Raw genomic sequence first — 20,340 nt, forward strand, 5'->3', positions numbered from 1 at the left:
CAAATAGTAGAGCATGACACTAGCAATGCCAAGGGCATGGGTTTGATTCCCAGAAAACCAAAGTTCATGTTCAAATGTTTGAGGTCAGTAAGATTTTATTTTGAAAGAAATTGTATTCAACAAGGATGCATTGAATTGGTCAAAAGTGACTGAGGATATTTATCAAATAAAATAAATTTCATTTTCTATGCATAACGCTTTCTGCAACAATATTAAGTCATCAACATTGATAACTCCAGTTGGTGTTTGAAATGTAATGACATTTCACAATATTACAGCTTTTTGCTGCATTTTTGACCAAATAAATGCAAACTTGGTGAGCATAACGGACTTCTTCCAAAAAAAAAAAAAAATCTTAATGACACTAAACTTTTGAATGGTAGTGTTTTGTGTGTATCGAATGCAGTGTTGCTTCTTATAAAAGCATTTGAAAAATGCATAAAAATTTAAATGTAGTGACTGGACAGAAATTAAGTGTGCATGTGATTCTATAAGACTGGAACTGAATGAAATTGTGAGTGAAGGTGAATAGTGAGTGGTGTAAAATGACAGATGAATTAAGAATCAATTCATTAAGTCAATGCCCACCTGCTTCAGAGGGAAGATGGTGGAAAGGTGCAGGGCAGAAAACACGAGCTGCATAGTCCTCAAACGTTGTCGGTTCCAAGTGGTGCTGGACTATCGTCTCCAGATATCTCGCTCTCTCTTCGTAGCTGATAAACATACGAGTTAAAGTCAAACAACATTGGTGCATCGATTTCATAAGTGACAAAAACACATCAATGGGGGTCAAACAGTTAGCCAGGGTGCCATGGGTTAATAATTCTCCCATCATACTGTAAACTGTATTACGAAGCTGTCATTGCTTTACGTATGGTGACACTGGGTATCAATGGACATCTTACTGTCGGTGTTATTTGGTTAAGAAAAATGATGGTATTGAGTAAATGGAAGGGATTGGATTATATCGCTGTGTATGGGTTTAAAAACAAAGGGATTCTGTTAATGGGGACGATTTGATTAAGTAGACCGGTGGCATATGGTCTGTGCTGCATTCATAACTTAGTAAGCCAAGAGCACACAGTTCGGATAACGACGGATGCTGCGTCACAGGAGAAACTTGATGGAGGAGCGGCGAGAAACTGAGGTCCTGCTGGGACGAGGCAGGGGGAAGATATTCTCGGCTCTAATTCTTTGGGTGTTTCTGCCAGTGAAGAGGAACACGTAGGAAACATCTCTGTTAGGAAACGTAACACTCACGCAGTTCTGTCGTTTGCCGTTTCCTGCCGACGGGTCCCGCTGTTTTAGAGCGAACCCTAGTGTGAGTGGGTGAGAGGTTCCCACAGAGGAGAAGAGAAAGCAGCTAGAGAAAGTGTCTGTGGGTGAGACGTAATTAGACACATGCTGTACTACAACCATAAGCAGAACATGACAGAGCCAGTGACGGTCTTGACAGCCGTGTTAACCGCGTAGAATAGCATTCATATAGTCTCACTGACTGAAACATTCAGTCACGACTACTACAAATGAATTCAAAGCTTCTGTTTGTAGACTACAGCTGTGGGCTCCCTGTTCTGCACTCCCAAATTATTAAAACTAAAAGTGCCACTGTCTCATGAACCACTAACAGATAATTCAGCAGACACAGACTAATTTATATTGCACAAAACTTGCCAGCCAAAATACATACACAAAATCCTATATACATAAGCGATTAATCAGATATATGTACAGGATAAATGTAATATAACTACCATTCAAAAGATTCAAAAGTAGATTTTTTCAAAGAAATTGCTACTTTTATTCAGCAAGGATGCATTAATCAAATGTTAAAGACATTTCTAATGTTACAAAAGATTTCGGTTCCAAATAACAGCCGTTTTATTTGAACTATCTATCTCCTAAAAAAATGTGTCAGTTTCTGTTATTAAGCAGCACAACTGCTTTTAAAATTGATTAAAAAAAAAAAAAAAATCTTGAGCACCAAATCAATTTAAAATGATTTCTGAAGGATCATGTGACACTGAAGACTAGAGTAATGGCTCCAGAAAATTCAGGTTTGCATCACACAAATAACTTGCATTTTAAAATATATTCAAACAGGAAATTATTATTTTAAAGTGTAATAATATTTCATAATATTACTGTTAATATTAATATTACTTACTGTACTTTTGACAATAATTAGAGACAATAATGTGTGAGACATTAAAAAAATTAGAAGTTACAACTTAGATGCCATTTCAGTCAACATAAAACTGACTACCAATGAATATGACATGAAATATTTACATCTAAAATATCTCAAATCTATATTTAAAAAAGTACAAATATACAAAAACTTTGAAGCTGGAATTAAATCCGCTTTTTCTCAATTTCAGGACACTAAAATTAATAATCTGGTTTTTAGTCTAAAGAGTCTTGAGAGGTCTTGGTTTTGAATTGTTTGATGCCTCATGGCTAGAATAAGCTGCAAAGTGGAGCAGATTTGATACCGATATTCCGGCTACAACCGAACAACCATTGAAACCAGCGAGAGCAGAGCGTGAGCAGCACCGCTGTGCGTCTTAATAGCCCTCTCAGAGCCGCCCAACATGTGGTCACCATCCTGAACCTGAGATGAGCCTCTAATGCCACCCTGTCACCAAGACAACAAATCCTCTCCGCTGTTGACTTCAGATGCTCTTTGTGTCACAAAGAGAGAGGTAAAGGGAAAAACAGTTCTTCTTTTTTCCCTTCTCTCTTTTTTGCACCATGTATTCACCCAAATAACCCGGCCTTGCATCCACTGTAATTGAATTTTTGATGGGTGGTGTTTTTTTTATGACGGCTTGTTAAAAAGGAGAAAGTCCTTTTAAGAGAGTGCGTGCCGGGTTCTCGCGCCCTCTCTAGCATCACATGCTAGAAGAGGAGAGGAGGATAAAAAAGAGCCTTTTGTGCATTACCAGAAACTCATTTTCCCTGTGGATGAAAGGCAGAAGGGGGGGAGGGATACTCCTGGCCTCTTCCCCCCCTCCTATAGAGCTTTTCATTGTCACCGTGCTGAACTCCTGGGCTCTGGAAGGAAAGAGAGAAATTGCCACTGAAGAGACAGCAAAAGTGAGCTTGTTAGCACATTAGGAGTGAAGGGCTCGTGGTGGGTTCCAGGAACAGTCCCTGGTGGTGTGTTAATTCAGCACTCCGAACATGCTGGTGCTGATAGCCTCCAAATTGATCACTCCTGCTACCCTTGATTCCGTTCCCTCCCCCTCTTGAAGCTGGCGGCAGCGCTGGAGAACAGAAGCACGCCTCTGGAAAGGAGGAGAAGCTTTTCACGATGTCAAAATCATGTCGGCCACCTTGACCCTGACAACTCCTCAATGACAACATGGTGTCTGGCGAACACTTTTAGGTAGATGGCAATGAAATCTGAGAGACATCAGAACCGCTGGCATAAGAAAATTACCATGGTGAAAATTTGAAGAATTAGCTCCCTTTTAATTCATGATTGTGAATTTGAATTGGCAACACTCCACAGGCAGTTGGACTTGGAATATGAATTGGAATGACAGAAGAGGAATTTAATGACTGTAATTCAAAGAATTAACACCGATAATTCTGGGAAATTAAGTTTTTATTCCACCCTGGACCACAAAAATGTGATGAAATGTCAATAACAGTTTAAAAAATTTGGGGTCAGTGGGATTTTTTTTCTTTTTCTTGCAGTTTGACAGATTTACAGATTTCTATTTCAAAATAAATGAAAACATTCTATTTATCATTCATCAGAATTAAAAACAACAAAAAAAACATTACTGTTTTCACAGAAATAGTTTTGAACAGCAAGATTTTTAATGTTTTTAAAGAATTCTCTTCTGCTCACCAAGCCTGCATTTATTTAATCCAAAATACAGCAAAAGCAGTAATAGTGAAATATTTTTACTATTTAAAATAACTGATTTCTATTTGAATATATTTTAAAATGTAATTTATTCCTGTGATTTCAAAGCTGAATGTTTAGCATAATTACTCCAGTCACATGATCCTTCAGAAATCATTCTAATATTCTGATTTGGTGCTCAAAAACAATATTATTATTTTTATTATGATGTTGAAAACAGAGTAGAATTTTTTCAAGTTTCTTTGATGAATAGAAAGTTCAGAAGAACAGGATTTATCTGAAATACAAATCTTTTGTAACATTATAAATGTCTTTATCATAATTTTTGATCAATTTAATGCAGCCCTGCTAAATAAAATAAATAATTTCTATAATTTCTTTCCCAATTGCTGATCTTTGGATCTTTCTATTCATCAAAGAATCCTGAAGAAATTGTACTGAACTGTTGTAAATGTTGATAATAAACGTTGAACAGCAAATCAGCATATTAGAATGATTCATGAAGGATCACGTGACACTAAACACTGGAGTAACGATGCTGAAAATGTAGCTTTGATCATAGGAATGATTTACATTTTCAAATATATTCAAATAGAAAGCAGTTATTTTAAATAGTAAAAATATTTCACAATATTACAATATTTTCTAAAAAAAAAAAAGCAGCCTTAAGCATAAGAGACTCCAAAAACATAAAAAAAAAAATCTTACTGACCCCAAACAACATTTCAACATTTTTCAACTGTTTTTCTATTATAAAGTTAGTTACATGAGTTTGAGTTTCAATTCATTGTAATTCCACTTTCTTTACATTCAAATTTTTAAATTTAAGTTAATTCTGCATCCTGTTTGTCACCTCAATTAAAATCCAGTTTTCAATTTCAGCTACAATATATTCATTATACTGAACTGATGTCTAAATGAATCTTAAAATATAGTATGAACACAAATAAAAACGGGGCATCTCAAAGGACATTTGTGCCTGGAAACATCAGTTCATCTGAGAGTTCTGGGACAATCGAATGTGTGACAGTACAAGGGTGACACTCGGCCAATATCTCCACTCTCCGAGAGCACAGCTATTCCCTGGCTCTCGCCTTGCAAATTAACACAGCACAATAACTGATGCGCCCAGTGAGAACACTGCCCCAAATAGCACACACACGCGCCTCATTTTAATTACACACATGATCAGTCATTTTCTCCACATGGTGTGCTTGTTATTATCTGTACTGAGAATTCCTCGGTAGGACAGCATTGGCACATTTCAAAAGAAACCCAGAAAAGGATCCGCAGCCCCACAGAGAGAGCCACTGTCCGGCTGCCGAACGGCTCTCATATCCTCACACACAACCCGATGGGATACGCACAGAGGAGTCCGCTCACTCAAACCACAAACCGCAGGGTCTCCACAGGTGCTTTTGTCAGGACACGTCTGTCAAACCCTGTGAGAAATCACTTCGCCAATATACAGTTTCAGTCACGCTGCTTAAAGGAATAGTTCACCCAAATATGAAATTTGCTGAACATTTCTCACCCTCAGAACATCAAAAATGTAGATGAGTTTCTTTCTTTTAAGAAATTAAGTATTAAATCACTTGCTCACCAATGTGAATGGGTGCCGTCAGAATGAAAGTCCAAATATCTGATAAAAACATCACAATAATCCACAAGCAATCCACCTCAGTCTATCAATTAGCCTCTTGTGAAGCAAAGATGATAATCTTTTGAAACAAAATAATAACGCTTCCTCCAGTTCCTCCCCCGTTGTCTTTTCTCATCAAAATCCACCAAAATATTTGTTTAGAACAGTTTTAGACTGTTGTTTTCACTTGCAAACTGTGCTTGGTGTGGATATTTCTTTTCTGATTCAGATAAGACAACTTCCAATGAAGAATGCAATATTAATAATAGATGACTTATTTTATTGCAGATTATTGTGATGTTTTTATCATCTCATTTTCATCTCAACTGATGTAATGCTAAATTTCTCTAAAACCTGTTCCAATGAAGAAACAAACTCATCTACATCTTGGATGGCCTGAGAAAGAGTCATTTTTCACAACTATTCCTTTAAATGGAGAGTTCCAAGTCTACACTTCAAGCTAACTTTTGCTGCAAAGATCTGCCATCGATCAAGAAATCTAAACAGATCTACCCACTTGTACATACTGAAAAATTCTGAATCAAATATTAAAATGCTGATCAAACCAACTTAGAAAATAAACCTTAAAAATGAAGATATGAACTGCCAAAATCCGCCAATACGAATACATCCGCACCAACACAGAGAGAGAAAGAGAACCAGATCAGAAAAGTGACAGAGAAAAACATCACACAAATAATCAAATTTGAAGAGTTTTACAGAGTATAATTACAGAAATCTATGTGTGCCCTGAAGTGCAGGCTAATCGGTTTATTTTTCCATCTGATGCCTGCTGATATCGTGGCCCTAACAGTGATTTTATTAGCGAGGCACGGTGCTGCGGCTGGCTGCCATAGCCCCGTCATTACGGCCAATGTCTCCGCGTGGCACAAGCAGATGAGAGCAGAGATAGCCCAGGCTAATGCACCGTTGCCTGGGGCTCCGAGACACTGATCTGGGCCCGGGCTCCAGCATCACAGCCTCTCCTATTAATCTCTACTGAAACCAAATTGAAGGGCTCGTGAAATACAGCCCCGAGAGCGGCCGGCCCGATTTATCGCCCTGTGTCCTGTCCCCGCACCCCAGGGGAAAGTGATGTGCGTGCTGCCGTTGCAAATACAACATTTATTTAACATTCACGACGTGCAAGTCAGCGCTAATGCTATCAGAGAGGGCTGCGTGTACGCCGAGCTACACGTACGTGGCAGGCTTGATTAGCATGAATGAGTGAAGGTGGGCTTGCCATCTGCCTCCCGTGCATGTCTTTTTTAAACAGTAACCTGATTTTGTGGTTTTACCGAGAGTGGAGATTTTTCACCACGGCTTTCAAATGCCATGGCTATTAATTCTTTAAATCACATTTAGTTTCGCAGAAACAGTCGAGGTCTGAATTCGCACAAGGAGTATTTATCTTCTAACATGTTTCAGCAGGTTCTGATGGGCCGCTGGACAAACTTGCAACATTTAAATAAAATAATACATTATTATCCAATTCTGTGGATTATCTTCACAGCTCTACCAGTCAAAACAATATCAGATGTGAAGATATTTTTTATTACTTTTTTATTTTTATTCATGTAGAATTAGACAATTCTAGACACTGCTAGAATATTCCACCCTCCCTAACAATAAGTGATTGTGTGATTTCTCTTTATGCTTACTATGAACAAAGGCTGCAGGAATGTTCTGGGGGTACTTCATTCTGAATTCATCCCTTATAAGTCATTAAAAAAGTAAAGTAAAACTTTCATAAAACTAATAAAAATTCATAGAACTAATTAGGAAATACATGCAAAAGGCTGTTTAAGTCAAACTTTCAAACACAGACAGACAGACAGATAGATAGAACAACAGAAAATAAAATATAAAATAATTCACAGAACTATGTGAAATACATGCAAAAAGCTGTTTTTTTTAGACTGCTTTCAAAGATAGATAGACAGACAGACAGACAGACAGACAGACAGACAGACAGATAGGAAGATAGAACAACAGATATAATGGTAGAATGAATGACAGCGACAGATATATAAAAATGACAGACAGACAGGCAGATAGAGACAGATATGTGTCTCTGCTACACTAACCACAAACTCCATGAGAGAAGCCTGCAGCGCATCCTAAACACTTCGTAAGAGTCAGACCCACATTCCCCATCGCCATGCACCCCCAGGGAGCTTGTTGTTTACCAATCTATCCCAAGCCGGAGGGGGCAACACAACAACATTTTTTTTTGTTAACACACCCTGCACCTCACTCATTCACACACGGCCTGTGTTTGACTGACTGGAAAGTCAGGGGATGAAGCTGTCAGTGCTAACAGGTCAAAACAGGAGAGAAGTTAGGAGGAGTGGCTCAGTGATTGATAGACATATTAATGCCACTGAGGTGAACTGTGCTGGAAACAAACAACAGCGATGGGTGTCGCTTGTGCAGTTACAATAATGACTAATGCACAAAATAAAGAGATAGACAGAAAGAGAAAGAAAATGGCAAAAGCAATTAAGCACTGACCCCACCAATACCCTAAACCCCCCCTTAATCTGTTCCATCCCCTTTTTCGGCACTGATGGGACAATTAGTGAATAGTGCAACCTTCCATCCCCCTTCACACACACACACACACACACACACACACACACACACCAGCAAACCACGTTGTTACTAGGACACAATAGGGCCCATTGTGAGATCTGGCAGTGTGTGGCAGCGCTGCCCGTTAGGTGTTTGGCTGTGGCTACGTTGTGTGTGTGTGTGTGTGCAGGCCGCTTAAGCATGGGGACAAAAGGGGAAGTGCTGGCCTGCTGCTTCCATCAGCTCGGTTGCCTTTGGAAAAGCCAGAGTCAGAAGGAAGGAGGCTATGACCCAAAGCTCTTCCACTCTCTCCGCTATCACGCCCTGCCATATGCTGACCCCAGCAGCCCGGCACTTATCGCTGCCAATCAGCAGCCAGCGGGCCTGCCCCCACTGTCACGCCGGAGCTGGAACGGTGCCACACACACCACTGGACTGGCACGGCCAATGGGGAAGCTGCTTAGCACATTCCCTCCTCTCCCCCTGCGTCCCAATCGACCACTGACAGATGGAAGATGGCCGTGACTCTTAGACTTGCGTGTATTTTTTATTTTTTTTTGCAGAGTCCAAGCCAACAACACCCAATCTCCCCCCGGCCAACTCGCAGCCGTGAGCCAGACGGATCAGATAATGTGGGTTTCTCTCGTCATGCAATCGGGGCTTGAAGGACCAGATCTTGATCCACTTCATTCCAGGATACGTTACAAGAAGACTAGCAGCTGTAGCGATCCGGTAGCTTGGGTGCGAGACGGGTCAACTAGCTCTAATCGAAGTGGGGTGTTTAAAACGCACACACACTTCCACATATGGCAGCCCAGAACATTTTATCACTCAGACCCAACATGGTGCCCTCAGAGACTAAGGCTGCTTGGAAGGCCCCGAGCTCGGGCTCTTTTTCCACACATGGCCCTTTGGATTACTCCTGTGCTATCTGCGGTTTAACCCTGTTATTTTTTCTGCCCAGCATTCATAACACTGACCCACGCCAGCTACCTGCTATCTGCTGTTTTTTTCCCCCCTTTCCTTCCAACAGACATTAAGACCAAAGAGGCCCCTTTCTCTCCATTCCAGGCCCTAATTTCACAGTCATGCCGAATGAGGGATCAGTGTGCGGGGAGGCAGATGGACGCAGCCCGGGGCCAAGAGAAGGAATTGGAACTTAGAATCAGGCACAAGAGAGGTTGAGGCGTGTTGGCTTACAGAATGAGAAAAGAGAATAGATGAAGGGGAAGAAAAAAAAGTGAGAACAGCGAATTAAAAAGTTTAGAGAGTTTCAGGGCAAAAATTAGGGAAAAGATGTTTAACATAACATTGCTTGAAAAAGGCATAATGCAGACTTTTTATAAAAGGAAAAAGCTGGTCTGTCTTTCTTAAATCTAGATCATTTACCTCACAACGCACATCTGTTGATCTAAAGAGGGGCTACTGTGATCATGCGTCAGCTGGGGCATCATTTGAACATTTCTAAAGGAGGACCTCTTCAGCAAGAAAAGCACCTGACAATTGCATCCAGACCAAATCTAATTTAGTTTTTCTGTGAAACTAAAGGTGGTAAACGGGCTCAGCGTGCAACGCAATTCAGGTGGAAGAAAATGAGTATGATTATACGGATGGAAAAAGACTTGAAAGCCAATGTATTCTTTCCAAATGTATTTATTTTAACTACTTCCACTTCTTTCAAATTACACAAATCAACCGAAACTGTGTGACTGCAACCAGTGCAGTCCAATTCACCCAATCATTGACTCTTATGATTCAATTCTTTAAGTGAATCAAAAGCATACAGAATGACCATTGTAGCCTAAATACCAAAACAAAATATTCTATTGATCCAGTTTCTATTAGTGATTTAAATAACATACATTGTTTTATACGAACAGTGTAAAGTGAATCCCAAAATGAATGACTCTTATGACTCGTATGACATGACGTGACATACGGCCAAGAATGGTGAATTTGTGCGGAATTTGTGCTCTGCATTCAACCCATCCAAAGTGCACACATACAGCAGTGAACACACAGTGAACACACACCGGAGCAGTGGGCAGCCAATGCTGCGGCGCCCGGGGAGCAGTTGGGGAAATCGGTGCCTTGCTCAAGGGCACCTCAGTCGTGGTAATGAGGGTGGAGAGAGCGCTGGACATTCACTCCCCCCACCTACAATCCCTGCAGGACCTGAGACTCGAACTCGCAACCAAAAACATACATGACTAGTGTAGCCTAAATCCAAAACAATAGGCTCTTATGAGTCGGTTCTTCAAATGAAATGTACAGCATGAACAATATAGCATATTTAATGAACAAATGACTCTTAGGAGCTGGTTCTATTAGTGATTCAAATACAGTGTAACAGCATAGCCTGAATCCTGAAATGAACCACTCTTATGAGACGGTTCTTTTAGTGAATCAAAAACATACAGAACTGGCAAAGCAGCACAATTCATGAGCAAATAACTCTTATGAACCGGTTCTTTTGTTGAATCTAAATCCAAAAACAAAACAACAACACTAAACAATTAGTTAATCAATAAATAAGTTTTTAACTAAAAAAAAAAAAAAAAAAAAAAAAAAAAAAAAAAAAAGTGTGACCAATGTAACTCGATTCCAAACACAAACAACAATAATGTAATTAATGTGTTGTGTCATTTACTGAATTAGCGGTAGAAAACCTTTCATAAGTATGCAATTCTAAGAAAAAAATAATTACTACAATATACTCAAATTAATCAGAATTGAACCAAAGTGCATCAAATTTGAGAGCTTGTGAATTGGAATCTAATAAATTTGGGAAAACTCTATCGATACCCAACCCTAAAATTCTAGATTTATGACCTAACGGTGAGGGTGGGTGGAACGACATGACTACTTCCTTATGGGTACTAAACCAGCAACTTTACCAGCTCTGCTATACCAGCTCTACGAGTATGTTAGAGGGACAATTAGGCTACATCACTTTCTCTCTCTCGGCAATGACTGCATGTGGCGGCACCATCAACAGGTAAGCAGGAGATACTGTGACTTCCTTCCTCACATCCCTGGGGTCCTCTCAGTCTCATGGCCCGTTTTCATTGTAGGAGAGCAGCTCGTCTGGCACATAGATCTTCTAATCACTACTAGCCTGCCATCCATCCCTCACAGTCATCAATTACTTGCACAGGACAGAATGAAAAGAAGGTGCGAGGGCACTCAAAGAAAGAGAAAAAAAAGAGGGAGGGATAGTTTCAAAATAAAGGGAATCAGACTGAAAGAAAAACAGACCAAGAGACAGAAAAGAGAAAGATGGAGAGAGAGAAAAGGTTTGGAGAGACATCCGTCGATAATGACAGATTACTGTAATTCAGGCTGTCAGGAGCATCGACCTGTGCGGCTCACGCCAATCAATAGCTCAGTCCACTATCGAGCTCCGCGCAGGCACACAGATGGGCGAGATTGCTGCGAGCGAAAGACTCAAGCTGAGCCAAACAATCTCTCTGGCTTGGAGGACATGGCAGATGAGAATCGCTTTCCCCCCCTTTTCTCCCCTCCTCACCGACTTCGCTTTGTTTTCTGGAAGTATTAAAGAAAGGTTAAAGGTCTTTGGTGCCAATGAGACACGAGAGGCTGGATTTGGACTTGGAAAGGTTCGGATACTGAACATTATCATCTCAAGCATACAGTGGCTGTAATTAGTTAGCAATAATTGTTTTGGACAAAACAAAGCAGGCTGTCAAAGCAAAAGAAATAGATTTTTATAGTGGCACTTGACCATGCAAAAATTATGATGGATGGTTGGTTGCTTACAAGTTAAAATCCAGGCTGCTTGTCTCTTTCCTTCTCTCTTAAAAATGGCTTTTTTCTTATCAAAATGATGATCCTTTTAAGGGTCAAAAGAGCCAACCATCAATGATATTCTGGTCTCTAGATATGGCTCAGGTTCATCCTTCAATGTAAAACTATGGGATTTTTCCCCCTCGCAAGTCTAATCACTTAAAGCAATAGCTAAAGTTTAAAGGGAAAGGGAAGTGGTGTGTGGGCAAGGATGGTGACCCATACTCTTAATTTGTGCTCTGCATTTAACCCATCCAAGTGTACACACAGTAGTGAACATTCACCTGGAGCAGTGGGCAGCCAATGCGGCGGCGCCCAGGGAGCAGTTGGGGGTTCGGTGCCTTGCTCGATTGCCATTGACAGTAAAGAAATTTATATTGTTCTATTTTAAAAATATATATATTTAAAAAAAAAATTTGACAATATTTGTACAATGTGTATGTGTGTGTGTGTAAATTATATATATATCCTGAAAAATATTCACAATTTCCACAAAAATATTATAAATGTTTCTTGAAGACCAATATATTACAATAGAAAACAGTTATTTTAATTTGCAATAATATTTCACAATATTAGTTTTTTTATTGTGTTTTTGATCAAACTGCTGTCTTAATGTGCAGAAAAAGTTGTTAAAGTTATTAGTTACAAGTCTCATTTATAAAAACGGATTCCAAACTTTTTCCACATTAAAGTTGACAGCCCTAATATTACATAACGGTAAACAAGCCAAAACTACTACTATTTAAGCTTATTTTAAGAGACAATGCATGTTGTGTATGTATAATAACAACTTGTATGTATAACAATAAAGAGGTTGAAAAAGCCCCCCCCAAAAAAAGATTCAGTCCAACAGCAGAGGTTTAAATCGTGTGACAGAAAAAGAGAGACAGAAAAGAACACTAAATTGCCAGAGAAGCATTTCAAAAGCAAATGGCTGTGCATCACGGTTAGCAGGCATTGAGGAGTGATCAGTATGATTCCATCACCCGTCTGACTGGGTGAGCAGAGAGCGGTGCTCTACATGTGCAGGGCTGAGAAATAAGACATCAATAATTATCGAGCGGCTCTACCTGCTCCCATCAGAACCAACCTCTCCGCTCACAAGTCAATCTGTACAAACGTGAGCCAGGTCTGTACGGCAGGAGGAGAGAGCAGAGTACCAACCAAGCAGGCTGTAACAATGATAATAGGCTTCTGCCACCTTAAACATGACAAAAGCCCACATGTGCACTCGTTAAAGTCTGGAAAAGGATACAAATTTTGGTAAAGAGGGATGAGGGATTTCAGAGCTCTGCTGGCGTTGATGGCCGTGGCTCGCACTACTGTGGGTAAGATATTTCCGTCCACTATGGCTCCATCAAACAATGGACCAAAGAACGGCACCTGTGGAAAGTGAGATGACATGATATATGAACACTTAATGGCCTGTGAAGAGCAAAATGTGAGCAGCTCCAAGCAGGAACAAAACACACATTTCAATCAGTATTAAGGCCTATTCACACTCCCATAAGTCCATATTTTCAGCATGAAAAATGTGCATGACAAGATTCTAAAATGAAACAATGAATCTCTATAAACTCCTTCACATTGAGTCTGAAATATTGTATTGTGATGGTTTATTTTTTTATTCTGATCTATTTTATTTTATACAGTACTTTTTTTTTTTTTAAGTTTGGGGTCTTTAAGATATTTTAAATGTTTTTATTGAAGTCTCTTATGCTGACCAAACCTGCATTTATTTAATCAAAAATACTGAAAAATATTGTGAAATATTAGTACAATTTAACTGTTTTCTATCAGAATATATTCTGAAATGCAATTTATTCCTGTGATGATCAAAGCTGAATTTTCAGCATCATTACTCCAGTCATAACTTCAGAAATCATTCTAATATGCTGATTTGATGCTCAAGAAACATTTATTTTTATTCAATGTTGAAATCATTGCTGCTTAATATTTTTGTGGAAACCGTGATACATTTTCAGGATTCTTTGATGAACAGAACAAAAAGAACAGCATTTATTTTACATTTTTTGTAACATTATAAAGGTACTTATTTATATTTATATAAACAGAATGTGTCTTTGCTGAATAAAAGTATTAATTTCTTTCAAAATAAAAATCTTATCGACCCCAAACTAATTTTTTCAGATAAAGAACATTATATTCAGGTAAACGTTTGTTTTCAGAATGAAGTTTTGGTCTTATACATTGTTTGTAAATACTTAAGTTTCATCATACTTTTTGTGAACAGGGCTTTACACATCCTATAAGCTAGCAGCGTTATCTTTCAAATAAAAGGAGGCATGGAAATGTCAAAACCTCCGACGTATTTCAGCCTGCTACATGAAAAAATCCCTGACATTAAGCAGAAAAGACACAGTGAATAGCCCTCATGCACTGAAATGGGGTCTAAATGGACTTTCATAAAAGCCAGGCCTCGTCTTTCTTTATCTCTCCATCTTTCTACATTTCCTCAGACTGCATGAAAGACTGAGCCTCTCGTCTCGGGTGCATCTCCACAGCGGAATTCGATTCTGAGAATCCCATTCATTCAATTAGCCCTGACATAACTGAGCAGGAAGCAATGGCTGGTAGTGCCCAAAGACAGATATGCTTCCACTGTCTCCTGTACGAAACATTGAGCTCATTTACAGAAAAACAAATGGATGTGATGTACAAACAAATATCTCTGCTTTACTGTATACCGATCTCTCTCTTCAGCAGGCGTTAGAATTTCTTCCTGCTCAAAGTATGGACGAGGGTTTGAGGGATTTCGAATGCATTTAGGCTATAGGCCCATTGCTTCAATTAACTGCTTCAAAAAACTAATTTACAGGTATCAAAAAGTCTAAGGTGTGACATGTTCTTTTGGTAAATATTTATTTATATAACACTGTTCATTATTAGTGTTTTACACTACCATTCAAAATTTTGAGGTTGGAAATTTTTTGCAATATTTTTAAAAGTTATATGATCACCAAGGCTGTAAGTATTGATCAAAAACATAATATTGTGAAACAAAACTTTCTTATTTTTATACATTTTAAAATGTAATTTATTCCTGCAACGCAAAGCAGAATTTTCAGCATCATTACTCCAGTCTTCACATAAGGGTAAGTGATTAATGACAACATTTTCATATTGGGGTGGAGTAACCATTTAAATAAAAATAATAATTACTTAAAAAAAAAAAAACAACAACAACAACAACATCTTATTGGCCTCACATTTTTGAATCCTGCACTTTTACTCACAGATAATGTTTTCTACTAGAGCCATGTGCTTTAAATATGTTTTACAAATCTATTTGAATAAATTAAAAATATTTTAAAAATGATTTAATTAATAAATTATTTGTTTGTGACATCTCCAGTTACAGACAGGAATCAGAAATAATTAAATGACAGTTTTGTCCTTATTGGTTCACTGTTGAGCTCACCTCAGGTTTTTTGATGATCTGGATGCTGTACATGTGGTTCTTCATGGGGTAGATGATGATGAGCACGTCTCCAAACTCAGTAGGAATGATGCCTCTCCGGTAGTCCCGAGAGTGCTCGGACCAAACGATGTGCACTTCATCATTACCCAAGTGTCTTAACTGTATGGAGAGAGAGAATACATAAAAGATGTCATTTAGATTATGCTTTTGTCCAAACAGATTTAAAGTATACTTATTAAATATATGGTTCCTCTATAGTAACTTAATGCTGAATGGTGATACCTCACTTTTGTTGTGGGGTTCACATGCATAGTACAGTTGTATGCATTGTTTACTCTGCAACAATACAAGAAGCCTTGAGCTTGTATGCTGGTCATATTTTATGACTGTCACGTTCTCCAAAATAAAAGCAAAAATTGAACTGGTTTGAATTGAATCTTGATTGCATATAGCCATGGTACAGTGCTATCCACTCCGGCGTTATTAACCTTGCACTGTGACAGTTGAGTGAACGGACACTCGGGTCTGTCTCTCCTTCTCTCATCTATCTTCCACCGATCACTCCATCTTCCTGGGACCCGCTCAATCACTGCCACAGCCATGGGTGCAGCGACCCGTCAACTGTCTTGGGCGACGGCCATAACCTTATGCAACCAATGACAAACTCTGTCCTTTGGACTCAGCGATGGACATCATTCATTCCTTTAACTGCAGAGTTCGGCTTTGCAGTTACGGTTCAAGTTATTTAAAACAGCGTGAATCATAGGAATGTGAGGCTGAACAGGTTCAAAATTAATCAAATAATGTATATAGCAGTGACTAGTTTTCATATGATACAAAAAAAATCAAAGCAGCAAAATAACTGCCATATCTGCCATAAAGTAATATAACATAAATTAATTATAGTATATAAATAACAAATAATAAGTAGATAAATGTAAAAAAAAAAAACATTTTTTTAATAAATATATATATGGGCCCCTTTTGGGCCCCTTAGTATCATTTGAAAAATCATTGAGAAACAGTTTTGAGATGAGAAATCAATCTACATCTAAAATATTGGTCACAGATTATTGGTCACTTTCTAAACAATAAAAGTGTAGCGCAGGGGTGCCCAACCCTGCCCTACAAAAACCCTGAAGAACTACCTTCCTCCAGAGTTCAGCTCCAACCCCGATCAAACACAACCGAACCAACTAATTAGGATCTGAAGGAACACTTGATAATTACAGACAGGTGTGTTTTATCAGGGTTGGAGCTGAACTCTGCAGGAAGGTAGATCTCCAAGAACAGGGTTGGGTACCCCAGGTGTAGCGCATCCACTAGTAATTATATATAAATAAATCGGTTTTTACCAATGCAAATATGTTAGAAATGATGCATCGCGATACAAATGCCAACTTGTATCCGATGCACACTTTTTAAACCGAGCGAATGGGGAATCTTATATATATATATATATATATATATATATATATATATATATATATATATATATATATATATATATATATATATATATATATATATATTAATTATAGACTAAGCAACATTAAATATATACTATATTTAAAATATATTTATTAACTTAGATTATTTAATTTTATAATAAAATATTATATTAAAATAATTATAATTAAATAATATTTAATAAATATATTTTAGAATAATACATTGATTATCATTTTCATGGACAATAACATCTGACAAATTTTCTCAATTCACTTACAATTGGCAAGTATGGAAATTTTTTTGAATCCTTCAGAGAGCATGTTAAATGATAAACAGTGCATAAAACAGCAGCTGCGAGAAGAAAAAAAATGTGTGTGCACTGTGGCACCAGCGGCCGCGCTGACACGCTTTAGTGTCTAGTTAACATGGTTTAGAGTTGCTATTGGAAGATCGTGCTCTGGATAGCCTCTCCAGCAGCCCTTGCAAATCCAATTTGCCTCTGAGAAGTCATGATAGGCAATGCAGCACAAGAACAGACCCAATCTAATTTGGGTGGAATATAGCCGTGTGTGGCGTGGAGGTCCCCTCAGCTCCCCTGCAGGGCAAGAGCGGCAGTCCAAAACCCCTTCACCGGCCCAACCGCCCCACACGTCACTTCACCTCATGCTCAAATTACAGCCATGAATTACATCCAGCCTTCAGCTGCACTGCCGCAGACAAGGGATTGCCATTTCGTTCCAGGGTGTGTGTCCGTGTGACAAAATGATTGGAGTTTTATTGGACGATAAGGTGGTCTGGACTGAGAGATTTCTTTCATCTCCCAGCCATCTTTGTTTAATCATGTAATATAATTCTGAGAAATGCCACATCCGATTGGCGGCCCGTAGTGCAGATCGTCGCAACATTCTGGTAGAAATTCAAACGGCTCGTCCTCATTGTGATAAGAAGATTTAGATCGGCATTAAATTTATTATTGCAAGATGTGCTCAGTCACTTCAATGACACAAAAACAGAGAGAAAAGAAATGTTTGCATTATAGAAGAAAAGTGATTTGGCTTACCGCAGTTAAGGTAATGAATGCATAAATCCATGATTTTACTGTGTTAAAAAGATACGTTTCTACAGTTCTGCATTTTATTTTCCTACAAAAAGCCCCATGTAAATATGTCATATTTTAGATCACTTTAACCCTTTAACAGTTTTTGCTATTGTACTTTAACTACTGTTCAGAGGTTTAGGGTCAGCAAGATAAAAAAACAAAAAAAAACAAATGCATACTTTTATTCAGCAAGGATGCATTAAATTGATCAAAAGATACAGTAAATGCATTTATACTGTTAAAAAGATTTATACTTTAAATAATAGCTGTTGTTTGGAACTTTCTATATAAGCAATGAATCTTGAAAAAAAAAAACGTTTCCACAAAAATATTAAGCAACACGACTGTTTTCAACACTGATAAAAAGACATGAACAAAATTAGATTTAGCGCACTAGAATTGTTTCTGAAGGATCATGTGACAGTTATTTCAAATTGTAATAATTCACTAAATTACTTTATTGTATTTTGATCAGATAAACGCAGGATTGGTGAGTATAACAGACTTTCTTAAAAAACATTATATTACTAACCCCAAGCTTGTGAATGAATAGTGTGATGTGAAATGTGAAAATTTCCTGATGAGTGAGTGGCCAACCTCTTCTCAAATAAAATGAGTAAAAACAAAGTAGTCAGGACTGAAAGATGCTCTTTCATCTCGGCTATCTTAGTTTAAATCATATCTCATCATGAAAAATGTTACATCAGTTTGTAGCATGACATCAGAAATTAATTCAACACAATGGCCTTTTCTTCTGATATCTAAAAATCTGCATTAGTTTTTTTTATACAACTGTTTGGTGCATTTGTACTTTTTACAATCATTTGAGCTCAAATTTGTAAAAATGCGCAAAAAAAGCGATGAACTGAACAAAAAAAACGAACAGAAAAAGTGTCAGTAATGAGAAACTGTTACAGAAGCTATTATTTATTTCACTCATTTAAGATCACTTTCCACCCTCTCGCTGGTCTGTTTATACTTTCTATAGAATCTAAAAAATCTATCAAATACTGATCTGCAAATCTACAGTTCTACATTTCTTTCTGATTGAGTATCTCTGATCTGAGTTTTACTCAGAAATATGGCACAGAAGTAAAATCAGGTTGACTTTAATGTGCATGTCATTCATCATCCTCCATTTCTCTCAACAGGGACAAACATTGGTTTAAAAAAAGTGGGCCACGAAAAAGGACCTAACGTCTTGTCATCCTTCTGCTTAAAGCCAATTACAGTCCAACATCTTCCAGACAATATCCCACAACCTCCCTTTCAGCATACCTGCCCAGCTCATAAAAACAGAGAAGACACAATAAGCTGTAGGCAAGACCATTTCAGACTAAACGTGGTAATCTAATTAGAGCCCCCCTTTACCACCGAATAAGCGCCCCATGAAACGTCCCTCTTACGGTCCACTGTAGCCCACCCTCCCTCCCCACTGTCCCTCGCCGCAATATCACATTTCTATCTGCGTTCATTAATAAGTCTTTGGGGCGCATTAGCACCTTATCGCCTCGTCTCTGCCCCAGAAGACGTATGAGTGAGGAAGTGAGGGGACAGCTCTAATGACAAGCGATTGGTCATTCGGCATGGGGCTGGCCGCTCCACAAACAGCCCCATATCACAGCCTTCCAGCCAAGCTCATTAAGGATAATGCTGCACATTATTAGATTTGTGCTGCCCATGTGAATGGAAAAAAATACCCATGCAGACAGACATTTGCGGTTGTTTCTTCAAGTACAGACAATTTAATGTCCCAGGGATTGATTTTTATGAAAACTAACAGCTTGTAACATATTTCTTTTTGTTATATGAAGGTCACATTAAAACTGACTTGGCATAGCAACTTTTTTACCATGCCTTTATTTTTATTTTTGCAACTATATTTTGTAACTATTTATCTTTGTCCCATTGTGTTTGTTTGTGTTTAACGCCATTCCAGCTTCTGTGGCTATTTTCATGGTGAGAAATATTATGGCTAAATTATATCATGTTTTTATCATTTGTTTCTGTTAAAAACTCCAAAACTGTTTTGGCTTAACTCTCTTCAAAAGAGTTAACTGAATAAAAAAGTTTTCTCAAAGGGTTAACACCAGCACAATCTAATAAAACATGCTTAATGGATAAAGGGATTCTACCTTTGTCCCAGATCCAGAACTTCAATCTTAAAACATGAAAATCCACGATAAACATATTAGTATTTTTTAAAATTATGATTATCTTAAAGAAATAATCATAACACATTTCAATATTTATCAAGCCAAAATATATATATAAAAAAAACACCTGTTTCTCAGTTTCCCAATTTTGCAATTAATCATAATAATAATGATTTTGATACAATTGTTCCCCAAATAATTAACCATCATTAACCATACTTGTTTACCATCAGACAAAAGTGTGATATGTAAAGACAAAAGTAAATACATCACTTGCATCATTTC

At 38.1% G+C, this 20,340-nt stretch overlaps 1 protein-coding gene across 4 annotated transcripts in view; it reads right to left on the minus strand.

The window, feature by feature from the left end:
• Positions 1–20,340, minus strand: part of LOC306886487 (ral GTPase-activating protein subunit alpha-1-like) — a 75,634-nt gene that overhangs the window by 5,112 nt on the left and 50,182 nt on the right. For all 4 annotated transcript variants that reach the window (XM_079443623.1, XM_079443622.1, XM_079443624.1 and 1 more), the window contains exons 37-39: positions 15,349–15,507; positions 13,162–13,289; positions 589–713 (exon numbers count right to left, since the gene is read on the minus strand). In XM_079443623.1, coding sequence (XP_079299749.1) covers positions 589–713; positions 13,162–13,289; positions 15,349–15,507 — 412 coding nt within the window. The remainder of the gene's footprint in view (positions 1–588; positions 714–13,161; positions 13,290–15,348; positions 15,508–20,340) is intronic.

The sequence above is a fragment of the Barbus barbus genome, assembly GCF_936440315.1.
Source record: "Barbus barbus genome assembly, chromosome: 20".
Taxonomy (NCBI): Eukaryota; Metazoa; Chordata; class Actinopteri; order Cypriniformes; family Cyprinidae; genus Barbus; species Barbus barbus.